Raw genomic sequence first — 27,257 nt, forward strand, 5'->3', positions numbered from 1 at the left:
TCCACACTTCATTGTGGGATTCAGTAACTAGGGATGCCTTCTGCCACTGGTCCCCAGGAAATGAGAGTCGTCACACAAAATGGTACTGATATGACCTCTGCTTTATAATATCTCACTGTTCTTCTTGCCTCCCCATTTGTCCCAGATAGACAAATAGCAAAGGGCAGGGGCAGCACCAGGCATGGGGACCAGAAGAGGAAAACATAGCTGGCCATTAATCTTCACTTTGTAAGGGCTGCTCCAAAGTCCAGCATGGGAATGTTGGTGGTGGGGTAGTAACTCTGCTTCCTTGAAAATCCATCACAGGCTTTCTGTGAAACAGAAAGAGAGAGAGACACACACAGAGAGAGACACAGAAATAGAGACAGAGACAGGGAGAGACAGAGACAGAGAAAGAGAGAGAGAGAGAGAGAGAAAAATCCTCAGTTGATTTTTTGAGGGTTTTGTTTACTTTATAATCATTCTTTCATTTTCAATTAATCATCTTTTTGTTCAATTACCTGTAGTGTCAGAATTATCTATTTTCTAAAATGATTTGTGCCTTTTCTACTACTACTAATTCTCTCTTTTTCCTCATCCAATTATTTCTAGAGTATTTCTATATTTCAATTATGTCTATAGCTTTTTCTATTACATGTAATAAGAATTAACTGTGGTTTTCAAAGAGGCTCCATGCATCTTGTTATTTGGAGTATCTGTGAGTTTGGGATTATCTAGAGGTGCCAAGGCACCCCTTTGTTGGGTCACATCTTCAGAAGTTACATGGCCAAAGGTGCCACCACTACCTTGAGTGGCCAGATCTGTGTTTGGGCATAAGGTGCCCACACTTGAGGTTCACTGGAAGGGTATGGAAGGGAGGGATTGATAGAACAGAACTCAGGCACCCTCACTCTTTGTCCATATTACCTGGTGACTGTATACTCCTTGCCCCTCACACTCAGTTCCCTTTTGTCTTCAGCTGTGCTCGGCCCAGCAGGATCCCACTGCAAGTCCTGGTAAAATTGACCTGAGAAGCAAGAGGTCAGGGGGATATGTTAGAGAAAGAGCCACAGTGGGACAGGGACAGAGAATCAGAGAACAGGAGACACACAAAGGGACACACCACACACACACACACACACGCACGCACGCACACACACAAAGAGACCAAGAAAGAAACATCTGAACAGAGAGAATGGTCTGCAGGGATAGAAAGAGAAACACAGGGAGAGGGAGAGGAAAATGAAGACAAACCAAAAGGAGGGAAGAGAAAAACACAGAGGAGACTGGAAAAGAGATGAACAGAGACATAAGAAAATGAATTCAGATTCCCATAAAGAGATAACATTTAAATGTATACTGGGATAAGGGTTTATTGTTTTTTTCTGAAATATGGGAATAACTATTCAGATTTGGGGGGGATTAGCTAAGGGGCAAATCATCGGAGAGTGGGGTAGTGAGATGGATAGGAGATGATCAGAGTTGGGTGAATCTAGAAAAGGATCAGAAAAGGGGGATGGAAGAAAGGTGATCTTAAGTGTCTCAAGGGGGATGAACAGAGGGTAGATGATGGGTAGGGGTAGGGAATGCTCTGAGGGCTAGAGCATGTTAAAAGGAGACTGTGGTCACAGGATGGGATGTTCATAAGGCTGATGGTCAGAAAACGGTTTGCTCAGAAGTGAAGATTGTAGGTAGGGGCACAGAGAAGTAGGTGGTCAGGGAGCCACAGAGAGCTGTGCTCAGAGTCCAGGGCATACCAAGGACTCCATTGGCTTGGCTGGAGAAGTGACCTTGATCATTTAGGAAGAGCCGCAATCCAGGAGTGGGATGGCCCAAGGACACTAGGCCAACGGTGACTTTGTCTGAGTCACTGAGCAGCAAGAGGCCATTTTCCAAGGTCAACTTCAGCCTGTTGAGAAACCAAGCCCTCAGCAAGGTAGATGGGAGACCCAGGGGGGACAGCTCAAAGTCTGGGGCACAGTAGTCAGAAAAGGGAATTTCTGCCTCTCTAGGTACAAGGGAAGCAGATGTTCAAGTGAAGACACCCTGCCCCCATCCCAAATGTAGGGATTGGCTCTTGTCCATAGGCTCCCAGGGGCCTTAAGTTCTGGCATCTGTGGATCCTGCCCATTTCTGCAGGTTCAAAGAGCTGACCAGTCCTGGGTTAAAGGCCCTACCTGCTCCTGAGTCCCCTAATAGCCCCAGGCTTACCCAGGCATCACCAAGTACAGCGTCCCCTGCCATTGGTAAGAGGAGCTTTTCCCACCACTGCCACGAGTCACCACGATGCTGTCCTGGGTCACACGCACCTTCACCTCAGGACTCCTGTAGCTCACCTGGAGCCAGACAAACCTATCTGTGCTCCCCTCGTATTTTCCAGTCACCTCAATGTCTAGAAGCCCAAGAGATCAGAAAGGTTGAGAGCAGCCCTCAGGACAGCAACTAGTCACCTCATTTAGGAAGCCCGTGGTAATTAACCATCTCCCTCTGGAAAACCTTCCCCATGCAAGCTAGTGTCCTCTTGAGGAAGCCTGCTGGGGTTGGGCCCTCCCAGCCCTGATTGATCTTCTCCCCTGCCTTTCCTCTCTTCCTTCAGGCTTGGCCTATGCTCTTTGGTGTCCATTTGTAAATAGTTTTGTAAAGGGCCCACAATCTTTTTCTACAGGGATCCTGCCTCCCCTAGTGGACCTGGTTTCTCATATCAGCCAGTATTTCTTGTTTCCCTCCTGTACACAACCCTATGTTTAGCCATGCTATGGAAGAGAGAGGAGAGCAGCCCTTTCCTCAGAGGAGACAGAGTAGGAGCTGATTCCCCAAGCCTTGCTCTAGACTTAAGGAGAGCAGACTCCCTGACATGGATCAAATGGGTGTAACAGGGAGAAGACTAAGGGAACATAAATGGTGTGTGTTTGAGCTGGTAGATGGTCCCTCACCTTGGACTGGATCAGACAGGATATTCACAGGGGTCTGGGATGACCCCCTGATATCCACACACAGCGCCTCCTGGATACGGTTATTACTCTGCCTAGGCAGTGACAAGATGAAATGAGGGCCCCTTTCCATTGGACCAGGAGAGGACAGAACTGAGTGATGTGATTCCTCCAGGTCAGTTTTATAACGACTTTGAACATCTAAAGAATAAAAAAAACAATAGCAGGTGAACATTACAAAATTCTTTCCTCACAACCACCCTGTGATCTGGGTGCTACAAAGTATCATCGTGTCCATTTTACAGATGAAGAAAGTTAGTCTCAGTCAGACTGAATGACTGGACCAATGTAACACTGTTGACTTCTTAACATCCTCCCCAGCCACAGGATCTGAAGATACATAATAATGGTCCATGGTGTGCCTGCTCTGGGCATTGAAGAGGGTCTTACATAAAAGATGAGAAAGGTAAGCAGCAAGGGCTATTCTGAATATCATGGGGTGCCTTACTTTTAAAGCGAGGCGATGGCCTTGACCTGGAGGCTAACTTGCTCCTGATAGTCTTTGAATCTGGAAGAAGACAAACATGGAGGGGATGAGGGAAGAAGGGAAAACAAGGGAAAGCAGCCAGGTGTGTTCTGATGCCCCAGAGAAAGGGTCCAAGAAAGAAGGGGCTTCTTCCACTGAGGCCCTTCTCCAAAGGAAGGACAATAGGGTCCTACGATGTCTCAACCACCGGACAAGAACTCTTCCTCAGGGCCCAGACTCCAGGTGATGGATGATGACCTGGTCCAGACAGAGTGTCCCTCCCTCCAATCCCACCCCACGCACACATGTTAGCTGTAAAATCTCTAAGGCATCTCCCCAGAGAAGTCAGCTCCAGTTTCATACACCACAATCCCCTCACTGAGCCTATGTAATCCAGTCTTTTGATACTTTCTTCTAGTTGCAGAGAGAGGACGAGGAGTCCTGCGATATTTCTCAGCCTGACCATCAGGACCTCACTCATGTTGGTCAAGTCCCTCTTTCTGCCAATAACTCACTGTATGACCTTGGCTGAATCAGTTACCTCCCCCACAGCTCACTTTCCTCATACGTAAAGCTTAGAAAAATGACCTGGGCTGTTCTACCAAGGGTCCCTTAAATGATCTGGAAAAAGGTGAATGAAGACCTCTTGAAGGAAGAAATCAGGACATCTATGCTGAAGCAAGGGGGAAGGGAAAGGAATAAACATTAGTGCCTATTATGTGCCAAGCACCATGCCAAGAGCTTTGCCAATATTATTTCATTTTATCTTCACAATAACCCTGAGAGGTACTTGTTTTTATTATCTTAATTTCATAGGCGAGAAAACTGAGGCAAACAAGTTAAGTGACCAGCCCAAGAATAAACAGGTAGTAAATGTCTGAGGTTGGATTTGAAGTCAGTTCTTCCTGACTCCAGGCCCATCACTCTATCCACTGGGCTACCTAGCTATCTCTAGGTAGTGGGCATGGGTTCCACAGAACCATTCACAATATCTTGACTGGATCCCTTTCTTACCAATAACATAGAGTAAGATTCCAATCATTGGAAATGTTTGAGCCAGTCAGGGATGCTGCTGGGGGGATTCTGGGTATAGTTTGAGCCTGAATTAAGGGCTCAGTACATTCAAAGCTAGGGTTTAATCTGAGGCCTGAGTCAGGAGACAAATTGGTCCACACAACAATCATCCTTATTCCTTGAATTCATTCACACTAAGCTCTAACCACTAGAGTAAGCCCAGTCACACAGCCACACGTATCTCCTGGGCTCTGCTCCAGGAAATCTATCATTTACCTTGAGATATTCGTGCATTTCGTGATGATAGTGAAAATGAAAATGACTGACTATTATCTGAAAAAAAAGGTAAGAGAAGTTGGCCCCCAGATTGTCCCTGACTCTACCCCCAAAGCCCCTAGTACGGCCAAGCTCTCTGAGAAACAGAGCACTGGAGCCCTCAGGGCAGGGCAGAAAAGGGGGACAGGAGGGATACCTGGGCAGTGAAGGTTAAAGGACCTGGAAAAATCTGGTTCAGGGAATGCCCCTGACCTCCAGAAAACCCCCATCCACTCACTCACCCACTGCTCACCTGCTTCCACTGGCTTTGAAACCACCTGGGCCTGTTCCTGACCCTCTGGTTTGGTGACCACCATAGATGTGAGGGGAGTGACAAAGCTGAATTTGAGGGACAGGTCCAAGGCTCGAGCCTCCAGGCTCTTCTGCTCATCACCTGAGGCTGAAACACTGAAGGTCCAGGCCATCAATGATGGCTCCTTTCCCTCTCATCAATCATTCTTCTGCTCCTTCTGGCCCCAAGGGGGCTCATCACTCTAGCATCTCTGGTTTGGAAATGAGGCAGAGGCCTTCTTCTCTCTCCCTTACAGGATATAACAGACCCACCCAGATCCCTCATCCCTCCTCTACCCCACAGCTAGACTGAAAGATTGCCCAGGAGGAGAAGAGCACCCTCACTCATAGGTGTCAGTGACCCAGGTGAGCTGCAGAGAGCCTCAATGCTTTCCTCAAGGTCATGGAGAAAAGGGTCACTCACGCTTTCTCCAGCAGCTGCTGGATGGTCAGGTATGCCCACAGGTGCTCCATGAATTTGTGGAAAATGTACTTTGGGCTCTGGAAGACTCTCTCCTTGTCCACAACATTTACTTCTGTTTGGAAGGTGAAGTTCTGGGTGTGCTGAATAGAGGGGAGATGGGGGTGAAGCCAGGCATTTGCCTGGGGCTCTGCTCAGGCCCTAGCCCCTCTCCCCCTTCCCCCCAGCTGGACAGAGCAGCAACAAACCAAGACTGAACTGCAGTTCCAGGCAATCTCTCAGGCCCTTGCTGACTGGCTTGTTGGCTCCATGAACTTAATTTTACCATTTTAGTTCATCATAAAACAAAAAGCTATTTTAAATATCTACCATCCATTGGCCAATAGAGTTTAGAATTTCAAAGGACTTTAGGGGTAACCTATTCCAGGATCTGTGTTTTACAGATGAAGAAAATGGGACCCAGAAAAGTTAAATGATCTGCCCAAAGTAATGTAGGGTAAGCAGCAAAGCTAGGATTCTTTCCCCACTAGAGTACACCAGCATTGCCTCTAAGCAGAAGCAGATTAATCACTCTTTCCTGTCCTATCCCTTCTTATACTTGATGACAGTTTAGCCTTCTTTTCTCCAGGTCAAACAGCCCCAGTTCCTATGCCCAAAGGGCTGTAAAACTGTGCATACCCTTTGGTCCAGCAATATCACTGCTAGGTCTATATCCCAAAGACATCCAAAAAAAGGGAAAAGCATCTATTTGTACAAAAATATGTATAGCAGTTCTTTTTGTGGTGGCAAAGAATCGGAAATTGAGGATATGCCTATCAATTGGAGAATGGCTAAACAAGTTGTGGTATATGATTGTAATGGAATATTAATAAGAAATGACAAGCAGGATGATTTTAGAAAAACCTAGAAAGACCTACATGAACTGATGCAAAGTGAAGTGAACAGAACCAGGAGAACATTGTACACAGTAACAGCAATATTGTTCGATGAAGAACTGTGAGTGATTTAGCTATTCTCAGCAATACAATGATCTGATTCTAAGACAATCCTAAAGGACTAATGATAAAGCATACTATCTGCCTTCAGAGAAAGAGCTGATATTGTTTGAATACACACTGAAGCAGGCTATTTTTAACTTTCTTTCTTTCATTTTTTCTCTTTTATTCAAGCGTTCTTGTGCCAAATGACAAATATAGAAATTTTTACATAATTGTACACATATAACCTATATCTGATTGCTTACTGTCTCAGGGAGGGAGAAGGGAAAGGAAGGAGGGAGGGATAGAATTTGGAACTGAAAACTTTAAATAAGAAATGTAAAAAACAAAACTATAGACTGATTTCTTTAATAAATATCAATGCAAAAATTTTAAATAAATACTAGCAAGGAGATTACAGCAATATATCACAATGATCGTACACTATGGTGAGATGGAATTTATGCCTGGAATGCAGGGATGGTTCAATATTAGGATATCTACCAGCATAGTTGAGCATGCCAGTAATGAAAACAACAAAAACCCTATGATTATATCAATAGATGCAAAAAACCTTTTGACAAAATACAATACACATTCAGATTAAAAATACAAGGAAGCATAGGAATCAATGGGGCCTTTCTTAAAATGATAAGTGATAGCTATCTAAAACCAAGAGCAAGCATTATCTGTAACGGGAATAAACTTGAAACTTTCCCAATAAGATCAGGAGTGAAGCAAGGATGGCCATTATCACCGCTATTATTCACTATTGTACTAGAAATGCTAGCTATAGCAATAAGACAAGAAAAAGAAAGTGAAGGAATGAAAATAGGCAATGAGGAAATAAAACTATACCTCTTTACAGATACTCCTTGAGAACCAATTAAAAAACTAGTTGAAATAATTAACAACTTCAACAAAGTTGCAGGTTATAAAATAAATCCACATAGATCATCAGCATTTCTATATACTACCAATGAAACTGAGCAGCAAGAAGTAAAACAGAAGTTCCATTTAAAATAATTGCAGACAATATAAAAGACTTGGGAGTCTACTTGCCAAGACAAACCCAGGGATTTACAAAAGACTCTTCACATAAATAAAGATAAACAATGGGAGAAATGTTAATTGTTCATGGGTAGGCCAAGGCAATATAATAAAAATGATAATTCTACCTAAGTTAATTTACTTATTCAGTGCCATTCCAATCAAACTACCAAAGAATTATTTTATAGAGCTGGAAAAAATAGTAATAAAATTCATCTGGAAGAGCAAAAGGTCAAGAATATCAAGGGGATCACTAAAAATGTTAAGGAAGGTGGCCTAGTGGTCCTGGGTATCAAATTATATTACAAAGTGGTAATCATCAAAACAATTTGCTGTCAGCTAAGAAACAGACTGGTGGATCAGTGGAATAGATTCTATAAACTATGAATGGTTACAAATGACCACAGTAATCTAGTCTTTGATGAACCTGAAGATCTAAGCTTTTGGGGTCAGAACTCAACATTTGACTAAAATTGTTCAGAAAACTAGAAAACAGTTTGGCAGAAAACAGGTATAGATTAACATCTCACACTGTGTACTAAGATGAGGTCATAATGGATAAATGATTTGGCCATAAAGAGTGATGTCATAAGGAAGCTAAAGGAGCATGGAAAAATGTACCTATCAGACCTATGAATAAGGAAAGAGTTTCTGACCAAACAAGAGATAGAGAGAATTCGAATTAGGGAAGTAAAATAGATAATTTTATTATATGAAATTAAAAAGCTTTTGCACAAACAAAACTAATATAACTAAGATTAGAAGGAAAATAGGAAACTGGGGTGGGGGGGAATTTATAGCAAGATTCTCTGATAAAGGCTTCTTTATCAAATACATAGGAAACTGAGCCAGATTTATAAAAATAAGAGCCATTTCCCAAATGATAAATGGTCAAAAGATATGAATAGGCAGATTTCAGAAGAAGAAATCAAAGCTATCTACAATCATATGAAAAGGGTTCTAAATCACTGTTGATTAGAGAAATGCAAATTGAAACAGCTCTTAGATACTACCTCACAATTATCAGATTGACTAACATGACAGGAAAAAGATGACAAATGCTGGAGAGAGTGTGGAAAAATTGGGACGCTAATGCACTATTGCTGGAGTTGTGAATTAGTCCAAATACTCTGGAGAACAATTTGGAACTATACCCAAGGGGCTATGAAACTATGTATGCCCTTTGACCATTTACTAGGTCTGTATCCCAAAGAGATCAAAGAAAAGGGAAAAGTACCTATACATACAAAAATATTTATAGTAGCTCTTTTTTGTGGAGGAAAAGAATTGGAAATTGAGGGGATGCCCATCAACTGGGGAATGACTGAATAGGTTGTAGTATAGGAATGTGATGGATTGCTATTATTCCATAAGAAAGTATGAACAGGATGTTCTCAGAAAAACCTAGAAAGACTTATATGAACTAATGCAAAGTAAAGTGGGCAGAACCAGGAAAACACTGTACATAGTAATAGCAATATTGTAAGGATGATCAATCATGAAAAACTCAGCTACTCTGATCAAGACAACGATCCAAGGCAATTCCAAAGGACTCATGATGAAAATTGCTATCTACCTCTAGAGGGAGAACTGATGAACTCTGAATGAGATTGAAGCTCACTTTTAAAAAAGCAAATTTTATTTTTATTTTTTTATTTTGTTTGTGGGTTTTTTTTGCAATATAGCTAATGTGGAAATATGTTTTGCATGACTTTACATGTATAATCGATATCAAATTGTTTGCCTTCTTAGGAAGGATGGGAGGGAGGGAAAGAATTCGGAATGCGAATTTTAAAAAATTAGTTGTTAAAAATATTTACATGTAATTGGAATTTATTTGATGAAATAAAAGCAACTAAAAAAAAAAACAAAATAAAAGGTCTTTGCATTTTTACTTTCCCCTGTTCTTTTAAGAAAGGTCCGTAAATTCTTTCTGTGAAGCTCTGGCTTGTCTTTTCTTTTCCCCCTTTAATGTCTTAACCACTTAGATCCATAAATTACTGGTTCTGGTGCATTTGAGAATCAAATATGACTGTCTTCTCTTCCTCCCAAACCTTGGTATGGGTCACCAGCCCAGGAACTTGCTATCCATGTCTCTTCTTCTTCTACCCAATGGCCTTGATGGATCACACTGAACCAGTCTATCCTGAACAAAGGAATGTTTGGGCTTGGCTTTGTCCATACTCTCTAATATTTCCCTTTGTCTCCCCTAATTCTCCTCTTACAGAGAATGCAATTCAACCATGGAATCTCAGTTGGAAGACTTCAAGGCAAATCAAATCCAACCCGTATCTGAGTAGGAGTACCATCTACAATATCTCCACCCCCTCACCTACAATTCAGATGAAGTCAGTCTGATATGGCCTATTCTTAACCCACACTACAATTAGTGCTTTTACTTAGTGGTCTTAGTACAGAGTACCTACCTGCTCTTGCTTCTTCCCTTCCTAAATGCACACAAATATTTTTTCATAATATGTTCTGGGAAAGGCAGTGATGGTTACTGGACAAAGATCTGACCCCTAAGATCTAGGTCTAATTCCTCTATCTTTACAGATCCTACTAATCCTTAAAAAACTCAGCTCAAGTCCTCTCTCTCCAAGGAGGCCTTTAGTATCTACTCCATCCTTGACTTCTCTCTCCTCAGACTTTGTAGCCACTGATTGCCCTCTACTCTGTCATTCTCCAGTGGACTCGTTGGTGAGTGATGTCTCTCTCAGACTATAAGCTCTCTGAAAACAGAAACTGCTTCTTCTCCATCTCCTTTAGCTTGCTAAAGACAGGTCCCAGTTTCTACTCACTTCTCACAGAATGTCAGCTGCCCGAGGTTAGGAGCTACATTTGGTCTGCCAAACTGTCCACCCCTTGAAGGCTGGGCCTGGGTCCTTCTTCACCTCCTCTCATCCCTCTGTCTCAAGACTCTGAGCTCCTTGAGAATAGTATTTGCACCTACTTCTCTCCACACTAAGCCATCAATGAGGGGCACAGACCTTGGCACAAAAAGGGGAAAGGAATTCTTGTGGCTTAGGAAGAACTGGCTGATGAATAGATTGATTAATTTCAGGCAGAGGCACAGCCATGACTAGGACCCAGGTCTCCTGGCCCTCAAGCCAAGGCTTTCCCATCTAAGGATTTCTGGGCTTCACTCACCGACTGAGAGTTGACTTTGGCTGAGAGCAAATCCTGGACCTGGGGCTGGAGCTTCCCGGCCACCACTAGCTCAGAACCCTTGAAGAAGACCCTGAAGTTGTCCTGAGTGAGATGCTCCACAGCATTTTCTGGGTACTGGAACTTCACCATGGTCAGCAGTGGGTTGGCAACCTCCTGGTAAAAGTCCTTTGGGAGGGAGGGGAAAGGATAGGGCAGACTGAGGTGCAGTGTCCCCACTGCTGCCTGGGATTCATAGGACTTTAGAGCTAGACAGGGTTTTAGGAACAGTCTGGTCCAATTAACTCCTTCATTGGACAAAAAGGAAGAGTAAAGTCTACAGGTGGAAAACAACTTGTCCATAGCCACACAAGAATCAAGTGGTAACTCCTCCACTCCCCAGTACCTGACACAGTGTCCCACAGATAAAAGGGTACTCACGACCTCCCCTGGGAGGTCTCCTCATGGGATCCCAAAGGCCAGCTGATGGTACCTGGAGCTGCAGGTCAGCATCTGAGTCCTCATAGATGCGCCGGGCCACCCCACCATTTTCCAGGGCCAGCTTCTCCAGGAAAGCATAGTTGACATCAAAGCCAAAGCCCAGGCAGTAGAGGTAGTACTGGCCCTCAATAGCCACCTTCACATTCTCCTGAATCTTCTGGGGATCTTTCTCCCCTATAGCAACAGAAGCCAATGAATGGGCCGGGAGGGAAGAGAGAAATATTGGTTAGGTATTCAGCAGGGGAGTATTAAGCTAGAATCTTAGAATGTCAGAGCTGGGAGGGACCTCTGAGACTAACTGCTTACTCTAAGCCCCTCATTTTATAGATGAGGGAACTGAGGCTCACAGAGGCCAAGTGGCTTGTCATGGCTCACAAGGAGTATCAGAGGAGGGATTTGAATACAAGTCTTCTGCATAGCCAGTATTCTTTCCTGTGTACCTTGATGCCTCCATCTCCATATGAGCAGGAATCCCCTCCACGATAACCCCACTTCAGAGTGAAGATGGTAAGACTGAGGCCCAGAGAGGTCCTGAGATGAATTTTCAACTAGAACTTAAGTCCAAAATGGCTGCTTGAAAGGAAGCCAGTTACCTAGCTCTCCCACACCTACTCCAGCAAAAACCTGAAATTCACTCCAGATCGAATAACAATCAAGAAATCCAATGAGAAACTTCAGTAAGTGCCTTTACTTATCCTAGAACTATACAAAAAGTCGGTCAACAACCCATGGACAATAAGAAAGAGGGCCACTAGCACAGGCAGACAAGTTAGTAGTCTTCCAGTGGGACCAGAGAAGGCCCTAAGACCAGTGCTGCCCACAATGTTTTCTGTCTGGAGGCATCAAGAGCACTAGGCTCCCCAAAAAGTCCCAAAAGGAGCAGGAGTGATTTGTGTACGTGGAGCAGGATTTACTATGAGTATAGCTTGGAACCTGGATACTCCAGGGCTCTGGAGATCCCTAATCGCTTCTTCTGAGATGCCAGAGAGGGCCCTGGAGATTCAGAAACCTGAACTTCAAAGATCAAGGAGGGGGAAATATCTAAATCTGGGAGGAGATCAGCATAGGAACTGAGGTGATTCAGGGTGGGTTTAAGCAGGACCAAGTCCTACACAGTCCTCCTTCCAAAAACAACAACAACCTCAGCAGGATATTTAGCCTGCTCCTGGTACAAAGCCCCAGTTCAGCAACTAAAGCTGGAGAGATTAGTAAACCCCAGAAGACACAGACTACTAAAAAAAAATTCAGCAAATCTAGAAATCCTACCGAAGAAAAAGAAAGAAACTTGCTAATAGCAGACACTCAAAGGGGAAAAATGCATATTCCACAAGGACTGCATGAATACCTGAGAGAAATTAAGCAAGAGGGGGTGAACGAAGTAAAAACTCTGGAAGAAAGAATTGGAAAGAGAGTAAAAAGCTTAGAAGACAAAATGGTGAAACTTACCCAAGTAAGGGATTCCCTAAAGACTAAAATAGACCAAACAGAATTCAGCAACCTTATGAGACAGCAAAAAAAAATATTGGAACAAATAGAAGAAAATGTAAGCTATCATATTAAAAATAATGGACCTAGAAACCAATTCAAGGTGAGTTCATTGCAGAATCATAAAACTCCTTGAAAACCATATTTTAAAAATATTGGACACTATATTTCAAGGAATCATTTTAAAAAAAAACTACCAAAAATTTATTAGAACCACTAGGCAATGTAAAGATAGAAAGCATCCACCAATCACCTCTTAAAAGAAACTCCAAAAGAAAAATTTCTAGTAATAGCATAGCCCAAAGCTAGAACTCCTGTATCAAAGAACACACTTCAAACATCCAGAAAGAACCAGTTCAAGCACCAAGGAACCACAGAAAGGATCGTACAAGACTTGTCAGCTTTTCCCGTAAATGAGAGGATATCTTGTAATTTAAGTTTTCAAAAGGCTTATGCCTAAGAATGTTGTACTCTAAATAGATGTATATAATCCCATAAGGACAACAATGGGTATTTATGGGAACAGAGGACTTTTAAGCATTTCTAATGAAAAGACTAGAGCTGAATAGGAAATTTGACATGCAAACACAAATTCAGGAGAAATGCGGATGCTTAGTGAAAGCAAGTGATGTCACACTGAGGAAAAGCCTTTCATGCTAAGTCAAACACTGTGCATTTCAAGCTTGATCTTCCTGGTGCCTCAAATATTCAGCTTCATGGAATACTTTAACACAGAACTCTAACCCTAACCTTTGATTTCTTATAGAGGCAATAGTTGAGTTTCCTAAATGTAAACTTTGCTAAATCTAATAAATGAAGACTTTTTTATGCTGTGGGTGGGGTGGGTAGGGAGAAGGATGGTGGTAGAACAAGAGAAGAAAGAGCCATTAGGGCTATCTAATTCAAGCCTCTCACTTTTCAGTGAAAGCTGAGACTTTTGGAGACAAAGGAACTTGCCACAAATCACACAGATAGTGTCAGAGGTGGGATTGGAAGCCAGGTGCTCTAACTTTACAGCCAGTCCTCTTTCTACTCTTACTTAGATTATTCTACCTTTATCTATCTGAACAGGAATCTCCTCCATAATGCCCTCTCCCTCAAACCTTGAAGGAGCATGATTCCTTCAGGGTGAATATGGCAAAGCTGAGGCCCAGAGCTTTTGTCTTGTCCAAGGCCATCTGGAGAATTAGTGGCGTGGTGGGGTTAGCACCAAGGACTCCTGATTCACAGACAGCTGCCCTTTCCAACATGCTTTCTCTGAAGTACACTACATGAGACTTTCTCTAACTTTGTCACCCCTCTTCTGGTCTCCTGAAGAGCTTAGGGATAGGACCACACACCTGAGCCCTCTGTCTGTCTTGTTTCGTCCTTTTCTTCATTGCCATGTGTATCTCATCCGCTCACTCAGGCCAGGAATTCCTTACTAGCAAGGGCCAGATCTAATTCTCTTCTGTTTCTCCTAGACTGTGTGCATTCTGAGTGAAGGACCAGAATCTTTTCCTCCTCTGTCTCCCCTAAACTACTACTCTCTTACCTTGGGAAAGGGATCCCAGAACAAGAGCCCCCAGCACACATAGACCATTAAGGAATCCCCCAGGAAGTTGGCGACCAAGCAGAAAGAGTCCTCCCCACCCCCACCTCACCTTCAGTGGGATCCCCATCAGTGAGCAGGATGACCATGGAGACACTCCCTGTTGGCAGCTGCTCCTTCCTGTTGCTCTCATCCAGCATTTTCACAGCCACAAGGACAGCCTCATTGATGTTGGTTGCTGGGGAGAGAAATCTGCTCACACCTGTCTCAGCTTCGGTACCAGCTGAGACAGGTGGATGATGGGAGGCCTGGGAGGGAGAGAGGGATGGAGGCTTGTCCAGAAGCAGAAGGACAGCAGAGAATGATGGAGGTTGGAAGCTGAGAGACAGGTCAGAAAGGGAGGGTGGCCAAGAGACCAGGCCAGGTCAGAGGAGGATATTTGATCATTTTGCAGGACCTGGTCAGGAGCTTGCTTCAATGAACAGAGAATAACTTGAAATTAATACTTGGATTCTATTTAGATTGTCAGTCTAGCTTTAGGCAGTGAGTTTTACTGTGGGTGGGGGATCAGAAGAGGGGCTCGGAGAGTTTCGGGAGGGGTGTAGATCACAAAGTAAATGATTGTCCTTTCGGGTTAATGAGGTTGGGAAATAGGGCCAGGGCAGCTTTCTTCTCCATAGCTGTTCAGTGAATCCTATTTTAACAGATCTCCCAGATTAGATTCCTCCCAAACTTTCAGCTAATCAGGCAGGCTAGGAGACGTGAGACATGCCATATTGCCCACCCTCTGGGGCCCTGATTCTTTACTCACATCCATGTGCCTGTATACTGTGGGCAAATTTCTTGGCTTCTTCCACATGCTCAGTTAAGGCCTGAAGGAGTGCTGGTTTCCACTGGGTCACAAGCCCACTGAAGGTGACCAAGTTAAACTGGTCCCCTGGCTTTAGATCACTCAGGATCTTTACCAGAGCTTCCTGAGTCTAAGAGGAAAGGAGAATCAAAAAGCAGGAAGGAGAGATGGGGCAGAATGCTTAGCAATAGCAGCTCAAGCCGGAGGACGTGGTGCTCCTCCCACATACACCATTCTCCCATACATAGTGGCAGAGGTGAGGTCAGCTCTGGGCCTGAGGCTGATAGAAAAGGGGCATCAGAGGGGCAGAGGAACAAAGTAGCAACTTGTGCTGAACTTGAGTCTTCCCTTGTCTGAAGCGGACCATTTACCTGTTTAATCTTCCTACCAGACATGGACCCGCTCTTGTCGATGACAAAGACCACATTCTTAGGCAGTGTAGGCAGCTCTGTTGGGGCAAAGTGATGCACGAAGTATCCATTCTCAATCTGCAGTGTGGAGATAGCTGTGGGTCAGAGCTACACCTCTCATACCCCACCTCCCCACCTTTTCCACGTGTAGATTTGGAATCAAGCTTGTTGTCCCCACCCTTCCTCACTCTGATGAAACATGGGATATTCCCTTCTCCTTGAATCCTTCCCTTCTTCTCAGACCAGGGGTATCCTCCCAGCTTCTCTCTAAATCTTACCCAAAGCCTGCCAACTGAGCAAACATTCCCTGAGCTCTTGTTACTATCCTGATGATCTTAACAGCTCACATGCCTATGATATATGAATGTTTAAAAAGATAGTTCCTCCAAGGTAGGTCACATGAGGGCTACTATCACCATTTAACAGATCACAACATGGATTCACATCAGTGAGGTGAAGTGACTATGGGACCATCTAATACAAGTATTCATTGCTTAGAGGAAAAAACTAAGAGCCAGGCACAGGAGGGAATTTACTTAGAGACACACAGCAAGCAGTGTCTGTAGATAAAATGGAAATGCACACTAAGGTAGAGATGTCCTGTCTCTCTCAGACTGGGGATTCCTTCAGGGCAGGGCCCTGGAATGCGCCTCTGGTATCTCCCCACAAAGCTACTTCGTAGAAAGCTCAGCACCTTGGATGGATTGGTTCCCCAAAGGTCATTGGCGCTGCTAGAGTCAAAGGATGGAAAGGGCTTGGCAGCTGCCTCCTTCCCACAGGGTTCCCAGAGCCTTGCAGCCCTCCTCACCTGGATGTCCCCTGCAGCAGTGGCCCGGTTCACATCATAACGCACAATGAAGTTACCATCCAGAATCGTGTCCAACTTCCCGGGCTCCTTCTGCTGCTGGGTCACAGATGGCTTGAACACTATGTGAGCCTGGAGGAGAAGAAGCTGGTGCTGAGGAGTTAGCTGAGAGGTCAAAAGGAGTTATGAGCCCTTCCAGTGCCCCCAAAGCTAGAGAATCTGAGAGACAGCATGGGACTACATGGTGGATAATCTTTCCCACTGGGACCTCCTTCCCTCTCTGGGACTGGCCTTAGCCAAGAGCCAACGGAAAAGCTGAACTGCCTCTACTCTCTGAGTGGTCCTTCCCTGGAGCTTGACAATCTGGTAACCCCAGTGACCTTCCCAATCCCTGTCCCACCCTACCTCAGTTTCTCCTGTCCCTGTTGTGACTACTGGCCATTACATTTGGGGATCAGAGACTCCTCCCCCCAGTCTAGGGCTGAGCCCAGAGAACAGGCACTGGAATTAGGGAATGAGGAAACTAGGCTCTAGGGTAAATCACCTCTTCTCTGGACCTCAGTTTCCCTATTTGTATAGCAAAGGGTTGGATTAACTGGACTTTAAGCCTACTTCACTTCTGACATTCTATAGAGTCTGAGACACTCCAAGCATCTGGAAATCAGATGGGATGAGGACTGGGCTATGTGGGATAGGGCCCAGACTCTGTTCTACTCTGTTCCCCCAGGTCTCAGAGTCTGACCTTGGTCTCGTTCTGTGTCATGGTAAGGGCATCTGCCAGGTTCTTGGTCATGAAGGTGCTCTCAGTCTCCAGGGAGCTGATGCCCTGAGGCTCAAAGATGTGGACATCTATCTATGGGGTGAAGGAGGGTAAGACATGAGAAGAAGTCTGAAAGAGGGAGTGAGCTCTGCTCAGGGAACCCCTGATCTGAGGAGGAAGAACCTCTGGCCCCAGGGAGGCCCTGCTGGGAGGTAGGGGTGAGGGGAAACAGCCTTCTGTTTGGCGGGAGTGAGGAGTAAAATGAGTTCATCAGGGCAGCCTTCCCAGAGGAGGAGTCTTAGGGTTGAGCCCTGTTACCTGCAGATGTTTGACCAGCTGTTGGGGCCGGACCTTCAGCATTAGCTCATATTTCCCCAGCTGCCTCCTCAACAGCTCCTCATAGACCAGCTCAAAGGTGACCTTGGCAGTTGGAGCCACATTGACAGACACCTGGAACTGCTCCAGATTCCTCCCTGTGGCCCTGGGTGGGAGGTTGGCTACTTAGTGCCATTGGGAATAGACAGAGTGGGCATGGGGAGCTTAGGCAGAGCTTGACCATGTGGAGGCTGATGGTAAAGTGTCCACAGCCTAAACAGGCAGGGCAGGAGGTGCTCTCAGGCAGGTGATTGGCCACGTAGAGGCTGATGGCAAAGTGGCCGCAGCCTGAACAGGCAGGGCAGGAGGTGCTGTCAGGCAGGGGCTTGGCTGTGCAGGACTTTCTGATGCCCTGGCTGCCCCAGCCCAAGCCCTGCCACAGACATTACCTGATGATGCCAGCACTCTGACCCCTGGCTACAGCTGAGCTGTATTTCTCCTGGGCAGCTGCCTTCTCCTTGATCTCCCCTGGGTATGTCACACCATCAATGATCCTGAGGAGGGAGAAAGAGCACAGAGACTGAGGTGATGTGGGATTATAACTCTCAGGTTGGGGGAATTGTTTGTAAGTTTGTTCTTACTATGCCTTTCAAGTAAATATTTCTTTGTCAAAAGCTAATTTGGCTGTCAAGTGGATGAATGGAACTGGGGTGTAGGAGACTTCTCTTTTTCCCTAAGGTTACCAACAATCTCCTCATTCTAGAGAGACTGCCTGATATGTGGTGATATGTGACTTAGGAATCAGACTTCTTGGATTTGCAGCTTCACAGTCTCTGTGGTATCTGGGGTGGATAGAGCTGAGTTCCAAACTGGAGCAGAAATACGAGCTACTGATTAATATTGTAGTCTCACTGCCACTGAGACAAAATCCAGATTGCAGGGGACTGGAACATAGAGGAGTGGTAAGTTAAGGGAGGGAAGACAGACACTCCTCCATTCATCACCCTTGCCTTGCTGTTTAAGTTCTAAGGTCCATCCAGGCTTAGGGGCTAGGACACACACACACACACATACACACACACACACACACACACACACACACACACACACACACTCATGCAACACCCCTCTTCCTTTATTCCTTTGCCATGACCTGCTGTTGTGGTTGGATGGACTGGGAGGCAACTGGATGTAGCAGTCTGAGCATGGAACATTTATCCACTACCTTTCCAACTTTGGCCATGTCTAATAAACTATATGGCCATGGAAAGTTACTCACTTGTGTATTATAAAAGGAAAGGGTTAAAATTGAGCTGGGAAAAGTCTCAGATCTGGTGTGGTGGGGATCCATGGATTTTCACTGGTAATGGAGGCTTGCTCAATGAGAGTACCCATTATAAGTGTGAGTCCACTCTCCCCAGGGAACTGAAGCGGAATGGGGAGACTGTGCCCTTGGTTGGGGGAAATATTTTCTAGTTCTGTTCTTGTATATTTTCTCAATAAATATATTTTTTTTGCAAAAGCTAATTGATGTTCAATGGCAGCCAAGTGGCACAGTGGACAGAGCACCGGACCTGGAGTCCAGTGCAGCCTCAGACACTTGCTGCCTATGTGTCGCTAGCTAAAGCACTTAGTCCTTGTTAGCCTCAATTTCCTCAATTGCAAAATGGGGATAATAAGAGCACCTGCCTCCCAGGGTTGTTGGGTTGTGAGGATCAAGTGAGATAATGATTGTAAAGCACTTAGCACAGAGCCTGGTGCATAGGAAAAGCGCTCTTGTTGCTAGTCTTCCCATTACACACTTTGACTTCTGCAAAGAAGGGGTGTGCATTTTCTTCTCTATTGTTTGGAGGCGAGTTTGGACAATACATCTTGTTCAGCTTGAGGTTTTTTGGTTCTTTCCTTTTATGTTATTAAAGTCATTGTGTATATTCTTTAAAAGAAATCTAATTGATGTTGATTGGTTAAATGATACTGAGACAACAATCACTTGGTCAGACAATGATATGGGGCATATATTAACTGTAATTGGCATTTATATTGGGAAGAACACAATGGAATGGCAGCTAAAGCTCTCATTTAAAAGAAAACATTTAAAAGAACAACCCAATTTCCTGGGCTGTTCCTAGAACTCTGAGGAAGTGATGTAGCCTTGCTCTGGGAGCTGACTGAACAATGAGGGTTGCAGATGGGGTAAGGGCAACGGGAGGGTCCATGTGGGGTTTATTTCTGTTTTTGTCTTTCTGTCTCTGTCTCTGTCTGTCTGTCTGTCTGTCTGTCTCTGTCTCTCTTCACTCTCTCTCTCTCTGTCTCTGTCCCTCTCTATCTGTCTCTCTTACCCTTTTCTCCTCTCTCCCCCACCCATTCAAAGTTTCTGTAACCAACTGAATTAAGTCCCCTATGAAGGTATGCAGCCTCTCATTCCACAGTCTCTCAGATAATCAGGAGTTATGTTCCTAGTAGGCAGCACGTGGCACAGGGCTGTCCCTTAGAAAAGAAAAAAAAAACTATCCCCCTCCCCCTTGCCTAGGTGGGAGTGGGTATTAGATCTATAATGTTCTAATAATTTGGAGCCACATTTCATCATACTGTAGTCTGAATTCAGAAAACAGGTTTTCATTCTGATCCAACCACTTAGAGTACCCATTTGCAGAGTTGAGTGACTGTTCTATGTGCATAGAAAGAATGTTCTGCCCAGATTTCAGAGACTTTCACTGGACCGCATACGACTACTTTTTTGATGGCAAGAGTACATCTCCACTTGGTGGGTTAAATACACATTCTACTTCCTCACTGGTTAATTGCAAATTGACATCTTGTCTCCCGTTGCCTCAAAGAAGGTAGAACATGAGCTGGCGTGAGCCACTACTGCTCCTGAGGCACAGGAGACCTGTAATACTCAGCAAGGCCATACCCATAGCCTGCACCAAGGGTTGTACAACAATGGTTCACTAAGTTACAGCTATACACAATAATTCTGGATGCAGAATAGATCTAATTGAGACTGAGGGAGAGAGGGAGGAAGCTAGAGATTCTAAGAGGCAGAAATAAGTTTGGAGAGATTCTAGGCATGGTATACAACTAGTACAAAGTCAGTGAGAGGGAAGATAAAATACCAATTTGGGGATGTTGGTTGTAATCAACAAACATTAAGAGCCTGCAATGTGCCAGATACAATGCTAAGTGCCAGAATGTAAAGAAAGACAAAAACAGAGTCCTTGCCATCAAGGACCTTACATTCAAAAAAGGGAGACTAATAACACAAAAAATTATATATGCAAGATATATACAGCATGAATTATTATTACCTCCAAATATGAAGGAGCTAATAGACTGGTTTCTAGAATAACCAAGTCTTTGGGTCACTTCTCTGGGGAAAAAAATCTACTTTCATAGAGGAGAATGCCTGGTAAATTATTGGCATGAAAGCAATATATAAACAGATGCAAAAGGGCCACTGGTTTGATGGGTCTAAGACACAGAAAAATCAGAATTATACAAACCAGACAAGGATTAGGGATGAGGTATGAAGGAGTCTGGACTTGTCCTCTCCCCTAAATTGAGATTATAATTTAACTAGGGGCCAAAATGAGCCAAGGAGTGAGGAGAGTAGGAAATCTTCCTAGTCTTGTCACCAAGACTTTGTACAAGTTCTTTGCTTTATCTGAGTCTCAGTCTTCCTATCTGTAAAATGAAGAGTTTGGGTCAGAGAATCTCTAAGGTTTTCTTCTATCTGAAATTCCTTTCTAGGGCCTGGATCTATGCCTCCCTGGAGGCTGAGCTAAGGGTCCAAGGAAAATCCTGGCCCCCTCCAGCTGCATCTCTGCTGTGGGTAAGCTTAAGACAAACATTTCCCTAATTTCCTGTTTCAGAGGATAAAAAGCCCTCAGCCCAGAGAGGTTATGTGACCCTAGATAACAAAGCAAGTCAAGAAGAGACACGACCAGACCTTGTGATGGTAGACGCATAGATTTAGAACTGGAAAGGACCTTAGAAGTCATTGGGTTCAACCTTCTCATTTTTCCAGATGAGGTTAAATGACTTGCTGACGGTCAGACAGCTAGTTCATATCTGAGGCAGGATTTGAACTCAGATCTCCCTGACTCCAAGTCCAGCAAACTTTTCATTAAGTCACTTAACTGCCAAATGAAATAACATTGATAAAACACTTTGTCAAGTACATACATATAAATGAAGGAGAGGGATTCAATGCCCTTCTATAACTTATTTCTAGCTCCACACAGAGAGGCAGGTGAATCATGAGAGAATGGTGTTTCTGAAGCCAAAGGGAAGAGGGATTATACAGTAGAAGGGTTTGATCAACAGGTGATCTGGTCAGGGGTTCCAGCCTGGAGAGTCTACATCCAAGCCAGCTCCTATGCTACATGTTGCTGGTGTGCCTATTGTGGCCCATCCCGAGGCTAAGTATCTCTGCTGGGTCAGGTCCTGGAAAGGCTTTGGTCTCATTTGCAAGTAGATTAAATTATTGCCCATCCTGGAGAGATGCTGAGGTACTGTAAAGGCAACAGAACCATGGGCCTGACATGACTCCCCCTTCCCCTCCTAATTCCCTAACTCCACTCCAGCTCAGATATATACAATCAGAGGCTTCAAGTGTGGCCAAACTGTGAAGTTTGGATCCTGTCAAAGGGCTGCACTTGAGGACCTAGAGGGCCACATGTGGCCTCGAGGCCGTGGGTTCCCCACCTGTGTGGGACCTAGGGAATGAGGAGCAACATTAAAGGGACATCTCAAAATCGAGTCCACCCTTCTGTCTTGAAGTTGAGTCTCCTCTTTATCCTGCCCCAAAGGACCCTTGACAATGCCCTCCTATCCTGTTTACATTTCCTTTTGTTACTTATCTTGGGTCCACCTTTCCCCCTCATCCCCCTCTTTCTTCTTGTAGCTCTGGAATAGGTGGAGAAGAATGGACCAGGAGTTCTCTATCTACTGCAAACATTGCAAAAAAAATGTTTGGAAAACAACTCCAGGACAGGAGGAGAGAGAACAGGAAAGGGGGGTGGAGAAAGGGAGAAGCGCCTGTGTTCTAGGCAGGTCCACACACACACATACACACACACACACACACACACACACACACACACACACACACACCACTACCTCCCTACTTCCTTTTGCCCTACCCCACTTAACATCTGGGCATCAGTTTCCTCTTCTATAAAATGAGGGGATAAGACCAGATTGTCTCTATGATCCTCTTCAGCTCTAAATCTATGATCTTATGATCTGCTAGATGCTTTCTCCTTTCTTCCTTTCAAAGACATTACACTCCCATGCCTTGCCTCCCACCTCTCTAACCACTCCTTTCCTGCATCTTTCAATGGCTGCTCGTTTTCTTTGACAACTTAATGCCTGAGAGTTTCCTGTTTCCCCTTCCCCTTCCCCTCTCCCCTTCCTCTTCTCCTTCCCCTTCCCCTCTCTCTCCCTTCCCTTCCCTCTCTCTCCTCTCTCCCTCCTCTTTCCTCTTCCTCCTCCTCCTTCTCTTCCTTTTCCTTCTTCTCCTTCCCCCTCCCCCTCCCCCTGCCCTCCTCTTCTCCACTTCCTCCATCCTGGGTGGCCTGGATATGTATCAGCTTATTAATGTCCTTTCTAAAATGTGGTTCCCACAAGTAGAAACAATTCTCCAGATGTGATTTGACCAAAAGAAAAGACAAAATTACCTTCCACTTCATTATGGAACCAATGCTTCCCCTAATATAGCTGAATATTGTGTCATCATTTTGGGCTACCATGTTGATTTCTGTTGATCTTGGAATCTCAGGTGATTTTTGTCATTTAATCCTCACCCTGTCTTTGTTTAGCTGATTTTTTTTTTTTGATTCACGTTTCAAAATATTCACTAAATTTCATATTGTCAGTCTCAGCCTATTTTTAAAGCCATAGTGATCATTTTGAATCTTGATTCTTCTGTTGTCCAATATATTTAGCTATCCCTCTCAGGTGTCTGCCACCTGCAAAGGTGTCAAATGTCATCTGTGTCTTCATCCAAGTCATTGTTAGAAATATTGAACAGAACAGGGTGATTAAAAGTTTCAGGCAAATGAAGAATTTCTTAGATAGCCTGCTTCTAGTGAAAAAGACATCTTGAACATGTAGAGAAAATTGGCATCCTTCACTATGGCTCTATCCTGCCTCTGTACCAGTTTTGTGATCTGGAGGCAGCCTCACGGAGAAGAAAAAGCACTTTACTTAGAATTAGATCTATGTTCAGGATCAGTCAATGCATTTTCTTACAGGGTGTTCTTTGGCAAATCACTTAATTTTTTTGAGCCTGTTTCCTTACCTGTAAAATGTGGATACCAATATCTGCAGCACATACCCCAAAAAGTTGTGAGATGAAACTAACAAGATGAAATTGAATAGGCATAAATGAGTACTTACATGCAGAAGTTAGTGATGAAGGCTCTTCTGGGCAACTCCACCTGGAAGATAGCCTCTTGGGCCTCTTTTGCCTTATTGACGACACGGCTGGTGATGGTGGTATGGGCAAAGCGCATTGTGACCTTGGAGTCCACAGTGAGACTGTAGAGATCAATGCCATCCTAGAATGGGATTGCCAGAATAGGGAAACAAAATGGGAGAATATTTGATAGTTTTCCCCTTCACTAACCCTAGCCAACCTATTCACAAGTCCCACTGTACACCCTAGGCATCCAGTGGCAAAGTACAGATGCAATATCGTTTAAAACCTGGGAATGGGAAATCAGGAACGTATTTTGGCATAGAAAGCTGGGATGTGTTTGGAATCTAGCTCTGGGTGACTTGGGGAAAATAGTCAAACCTCGCTGGACCTTAGTCTCTTTCTCTTGAAGATGGGAAGAATGAAATTTTATTCTAATCTCTCATCAAGGGCTAATGGCAGCATAAGAGGTGAAAGACTGAAGGTGAAACCTTCAGAACTTTTCCTTTCTCTTTCCTAAGAGACTGCAATTCTCTCAGTAAGAAAGGTAGGGCCAGGTCACATGTCCAGGGTTTATGCCAGAGCTTTTCCCTGTCCGTAGACCGACCTCCCCCACCCACCCAAACTCTATGGAAGCTCTGCTCTGATTCTTTCTACAGAGGTAGAGAGGTAAAGGCAACCCAATAAACTCCTGCAACATTTAGCACTACCCACAATGTCTGGAACACACTTATTATCAGATGTCTATTCCTAGGTCCATGACATTCTCCCCCAAGTCCTCTAAAACACATTCATACTGTCTTATATTCATATATATCCACAAATGTCCACAGTCACACATTTGTACATGCACACTCTCATAAACATATAGTCATACATGTTCATGAGCACAGATAGGTACCTCTTGGGCAATGATGGGGCTGAGGGAGGCCAGAAGAAGAAGGAGAATGGGGAGTAGCAGGGCATGAGCTGCAGGCTCCATTTTGACTATGCAGGGATAGGGAGGGGCCAGGATTTAGAATCAGTAACTCATCCCTCTCCCAGTTCTCCCCTGGCTCCCTTCCCTCCCACTACTCCTATAGATTCCAGGAAGCTGGCCCCAAGGTAATGTGTATTTACTGGCCAAATGCAGCCAACAGCTCATGATAAGCTGCCAATACCCTCCTCCCAGAGGGCCTTTGATCTATTGGGAAATACCTCCCCCCCTTCCCTACACACTCGGAGTGGAAGACCTAGCATAGTTTCTCTCTTTGCCCCTATAGGCGCAGATCATCTCACCCAGAGACCTCCCCTTTCTGGGTCTGCCCACTACAACTTTCTCAACTCCAGTATTTGGGTTGGGTAACACCGAGAGAGAGAGGAGAAGGTGATAAAAGGAATAAGAAGCCATGTATTCAATAAAAATTAAGAAGAGAGTAGTATCAAAATCAATTCAATTCACTTATGTTCAGAAATATTCATAACACCAGAAGCCACTTCCCAGCTCACAGGATTGTTATTCCTCATAGAGGAAGCTCTCTAGGTTCAAGGTTCTTAGTGGTTCTGCATCCCATAAGACCATAGGTCACTAAACTTCAATCTTTCTCTGTCCACTGCCTCCTCTGCTTCCTACAAACATGCTAACTTCTTCTCCTATCCTTAAAAAACTTCTTATTTTAGCTGAACATTTCCAGTAGCTGTTACCCTGTATCTCTACTCCCCTTAATGACTAAACCACTCCAGAAAGCTTTCCATAATTGGTGCCTCTATTTCCTCTCCTCTTAGTCTCTCCTAAACCCTCTACAATATGGTTCCTGACCTCATCATTCAACTGTGACCGCCTTCTCCAAAGCTGTCAATGATCTCTTGGTTGCCAAAACTGATGGCCTTTTCTCAATGCCCGTTGTCCTTGCCTTCCCCTTAGGCTTTGATACTGTTGACCACCTTCTTCTCTTGAATACTCACTTCTCTCCAGGTTTTTGTGACATTGCACTCTCCTGGTTCTTCTTCCACCTGTGCTCCTTCTCAGCCTCCTTTGCTGGATTTTCCTCCAGGTCATGCCCACTAAACTTCTGGCTATCCCCCAAGCATCCTTGGCCCTCTTCTCCCTCTGTACTGTTTAGCTTTGATGTTCCCATCAGCTCCTGTGAATTCAATTACTATTTCTAGTCAGAAGATTCTCAGACATACTTATTAAGCTCTAACATCTCTCTTTATTTCCAGTCTTGTATCACCAACTGCTTATTGGATATGTCAGCTGGATGACCCATAGACATCTTCAATTCAACATGTCCAAAACAAAACCCATTACCTTTATGCCCAGGTGCTTCCCTCTTCCTAACTTCTTTATCACTATTGAGGGCACTACTTCCTTTCCAATCACAGGCTATATATTTCTTATTTGTTATAGTCTTTTGTATAACTAGTGTTTGGTGAATTCAGCTGGCAAATGTAAGCTGAGGACTGGTGAAGTAGCTTTACTTCTGAACCTTGCTTATATCCCTAGACCAGCAGTATTTACAGGGAGGAACAGATACATACAATTCTACTCTGACACCCATCTCGGAGATAGGTGAAGCAAGGACCAACTGACCAGACATGGTCCTTCTCCTGCTCCCCTCAAGGTGGAAATCACCATCTCCTTTGAAAAGAGGTGAGACAGATGAAAAAGATGTTATCTATTCATAAGTCCCACAAGCTTTATGTCTACACATTGAGACAACCCATGTGGACATGTGTATCTTACATGGGCACACACACATCTTATAGAGGAAAATAAGCACCGGAGAGATACAAACAAAAGCATGACATGAAGTCCAAGACAAAAGAGCTTACAAGTAATAGGGATCAGAGAAGGCTTCCTGGTACAGACAGCATTTGACTTGAATTTAATATATAGGGAAGAATCCAGTAATTAAATTGGGGGAGAATGGATGATCCATGCCCCTGGAATAGCCTAAACAAAGGGGAGGAGATGAAGGCAAGGTGTGTCTAGACATTCCTCTAATTTGCTTAAGATGTGACCTTTTATATCCGGGCTACGTATCTCTTTAGAGTTTATATCAGTGTATGAGTGAGAAGGAAGCCTAAGCCTGATTTCTGTTAGACTACTTCCCAGGTTTCCCTGGAATTTTAGTCAGTGAAGACTTAACTCAGTAGCTAGGGGGTTTGGATTTTTTGAATACTGTGTCGCTGTTTGTTTGCTCGATGGATAGAGCACCTGGGCCTAGAGTCAGGAAGACCTGGGTTCAAATCTGACCTCAGACACTCCCGAGCTTTGTGATCCTGGGTACATCATTTCATTTCTGTTTGTGTCGGTTTCCTCTTCTAGAAAATGGGGATAAGAATAGTTCCAAATTCTCTCCCTCCCTCCCCACTCCTTGAGAAGGTAAACACTTTGATACAGATTATACATGGATTGTCATGCAAAACATATTCCCATATTAGCCATGTTGCAAAAGAAAACAGACAAAAAAACCCAAGAAAAATGAAGTTTTTAAAACATATGCTTTGATCTGCCTTTAGACTCCATCAGTTCTTTTTCTGGAGG

General features: G+C 44.3%; 1 protein-coding gene across 1 annotated transcript; it reads right to left on the minus strand.

Annotated features, from left to right (window-relative positions):
• Nucleotides 1-83: 83 nt before the first annotated feature.
• Nucleotides 84-24,726, minus strand: LOC118831377 (inter-alpha-trypsin inhibitor heavy chain H4-like). Its single transcript, XM_036738698.1, has 20 exons — nt 24,630-24,726; nt 23,710-23,870; nt 17,757-17,861; nt 17,311-17,473; nt 16,975-17,085; nt 16,236-16,364; nt 15,389-15,505; nt 14,979-15,147; nt 14,280-14,405; nt 11,144-11,325; nt 10,654-10,839; nt 5,480-5,619; nt 5,018-5,172; nt 4,726-4,782; nt 3,418-3,477; nt 2,913-3,110; nt 2,191-2,371; nt 1,737-1,888; nt 907-1,006; nt 84-311 (listed from the first exon to the last, which is right to left on the minus strand). Exons 1-20 carry the CDS (start codon nt 24,708-24,710, stop codon nt 215-217), a joined length of 2,670 nt encoding a protein of 889 aa, XP_036594593.1. The 5' UTR covers nt 24,711-24,726; the 3' UTR covers nt 84-214.
• Nucleotides 24,727-27,257: the final 2,531 nt, after the last annotated feature.

This window comes from Trichosurus vulpecula, chromosome 9 (genome assembly GCF_011100635.1).
Source record: "Trichosurus vulpecula isolate mTriVul1 chromosome 9, mTriVul1.pri, whole genome shotgun sequence".
Taxonomy (NCBI): domain Eukaryota; kingdom Metazoa; phylum Chordata; class Mammalia; order Diprotodontia; family Phalangeridae; genus Trichosurus; species Trichosurus vulpecula.

Coding starts and splice junctions, on each gene's coding strand:
- LOC118831377 (XM_036738698.1), bottom strand. CDS start 24,710: ATGGAGCCTGCAGCTCATGCCCTGCTACTCCCCATTCTCCTTCTTCTT. Junction 16,365..16,974: donor TGACACAGAACGAGACCAAG/GTCAGACTCTGA, acceptor CTTCTCCTCCAG/GCTCACATAGTGTTCAAGCC. Junction 2,372..2,912: donor CCTGTCTGATCCAGTCCAAG/GTGAGGGACCAT, acceptor TTGGGCTTCTAG/ACATTGAGGTGACTGGAAAA.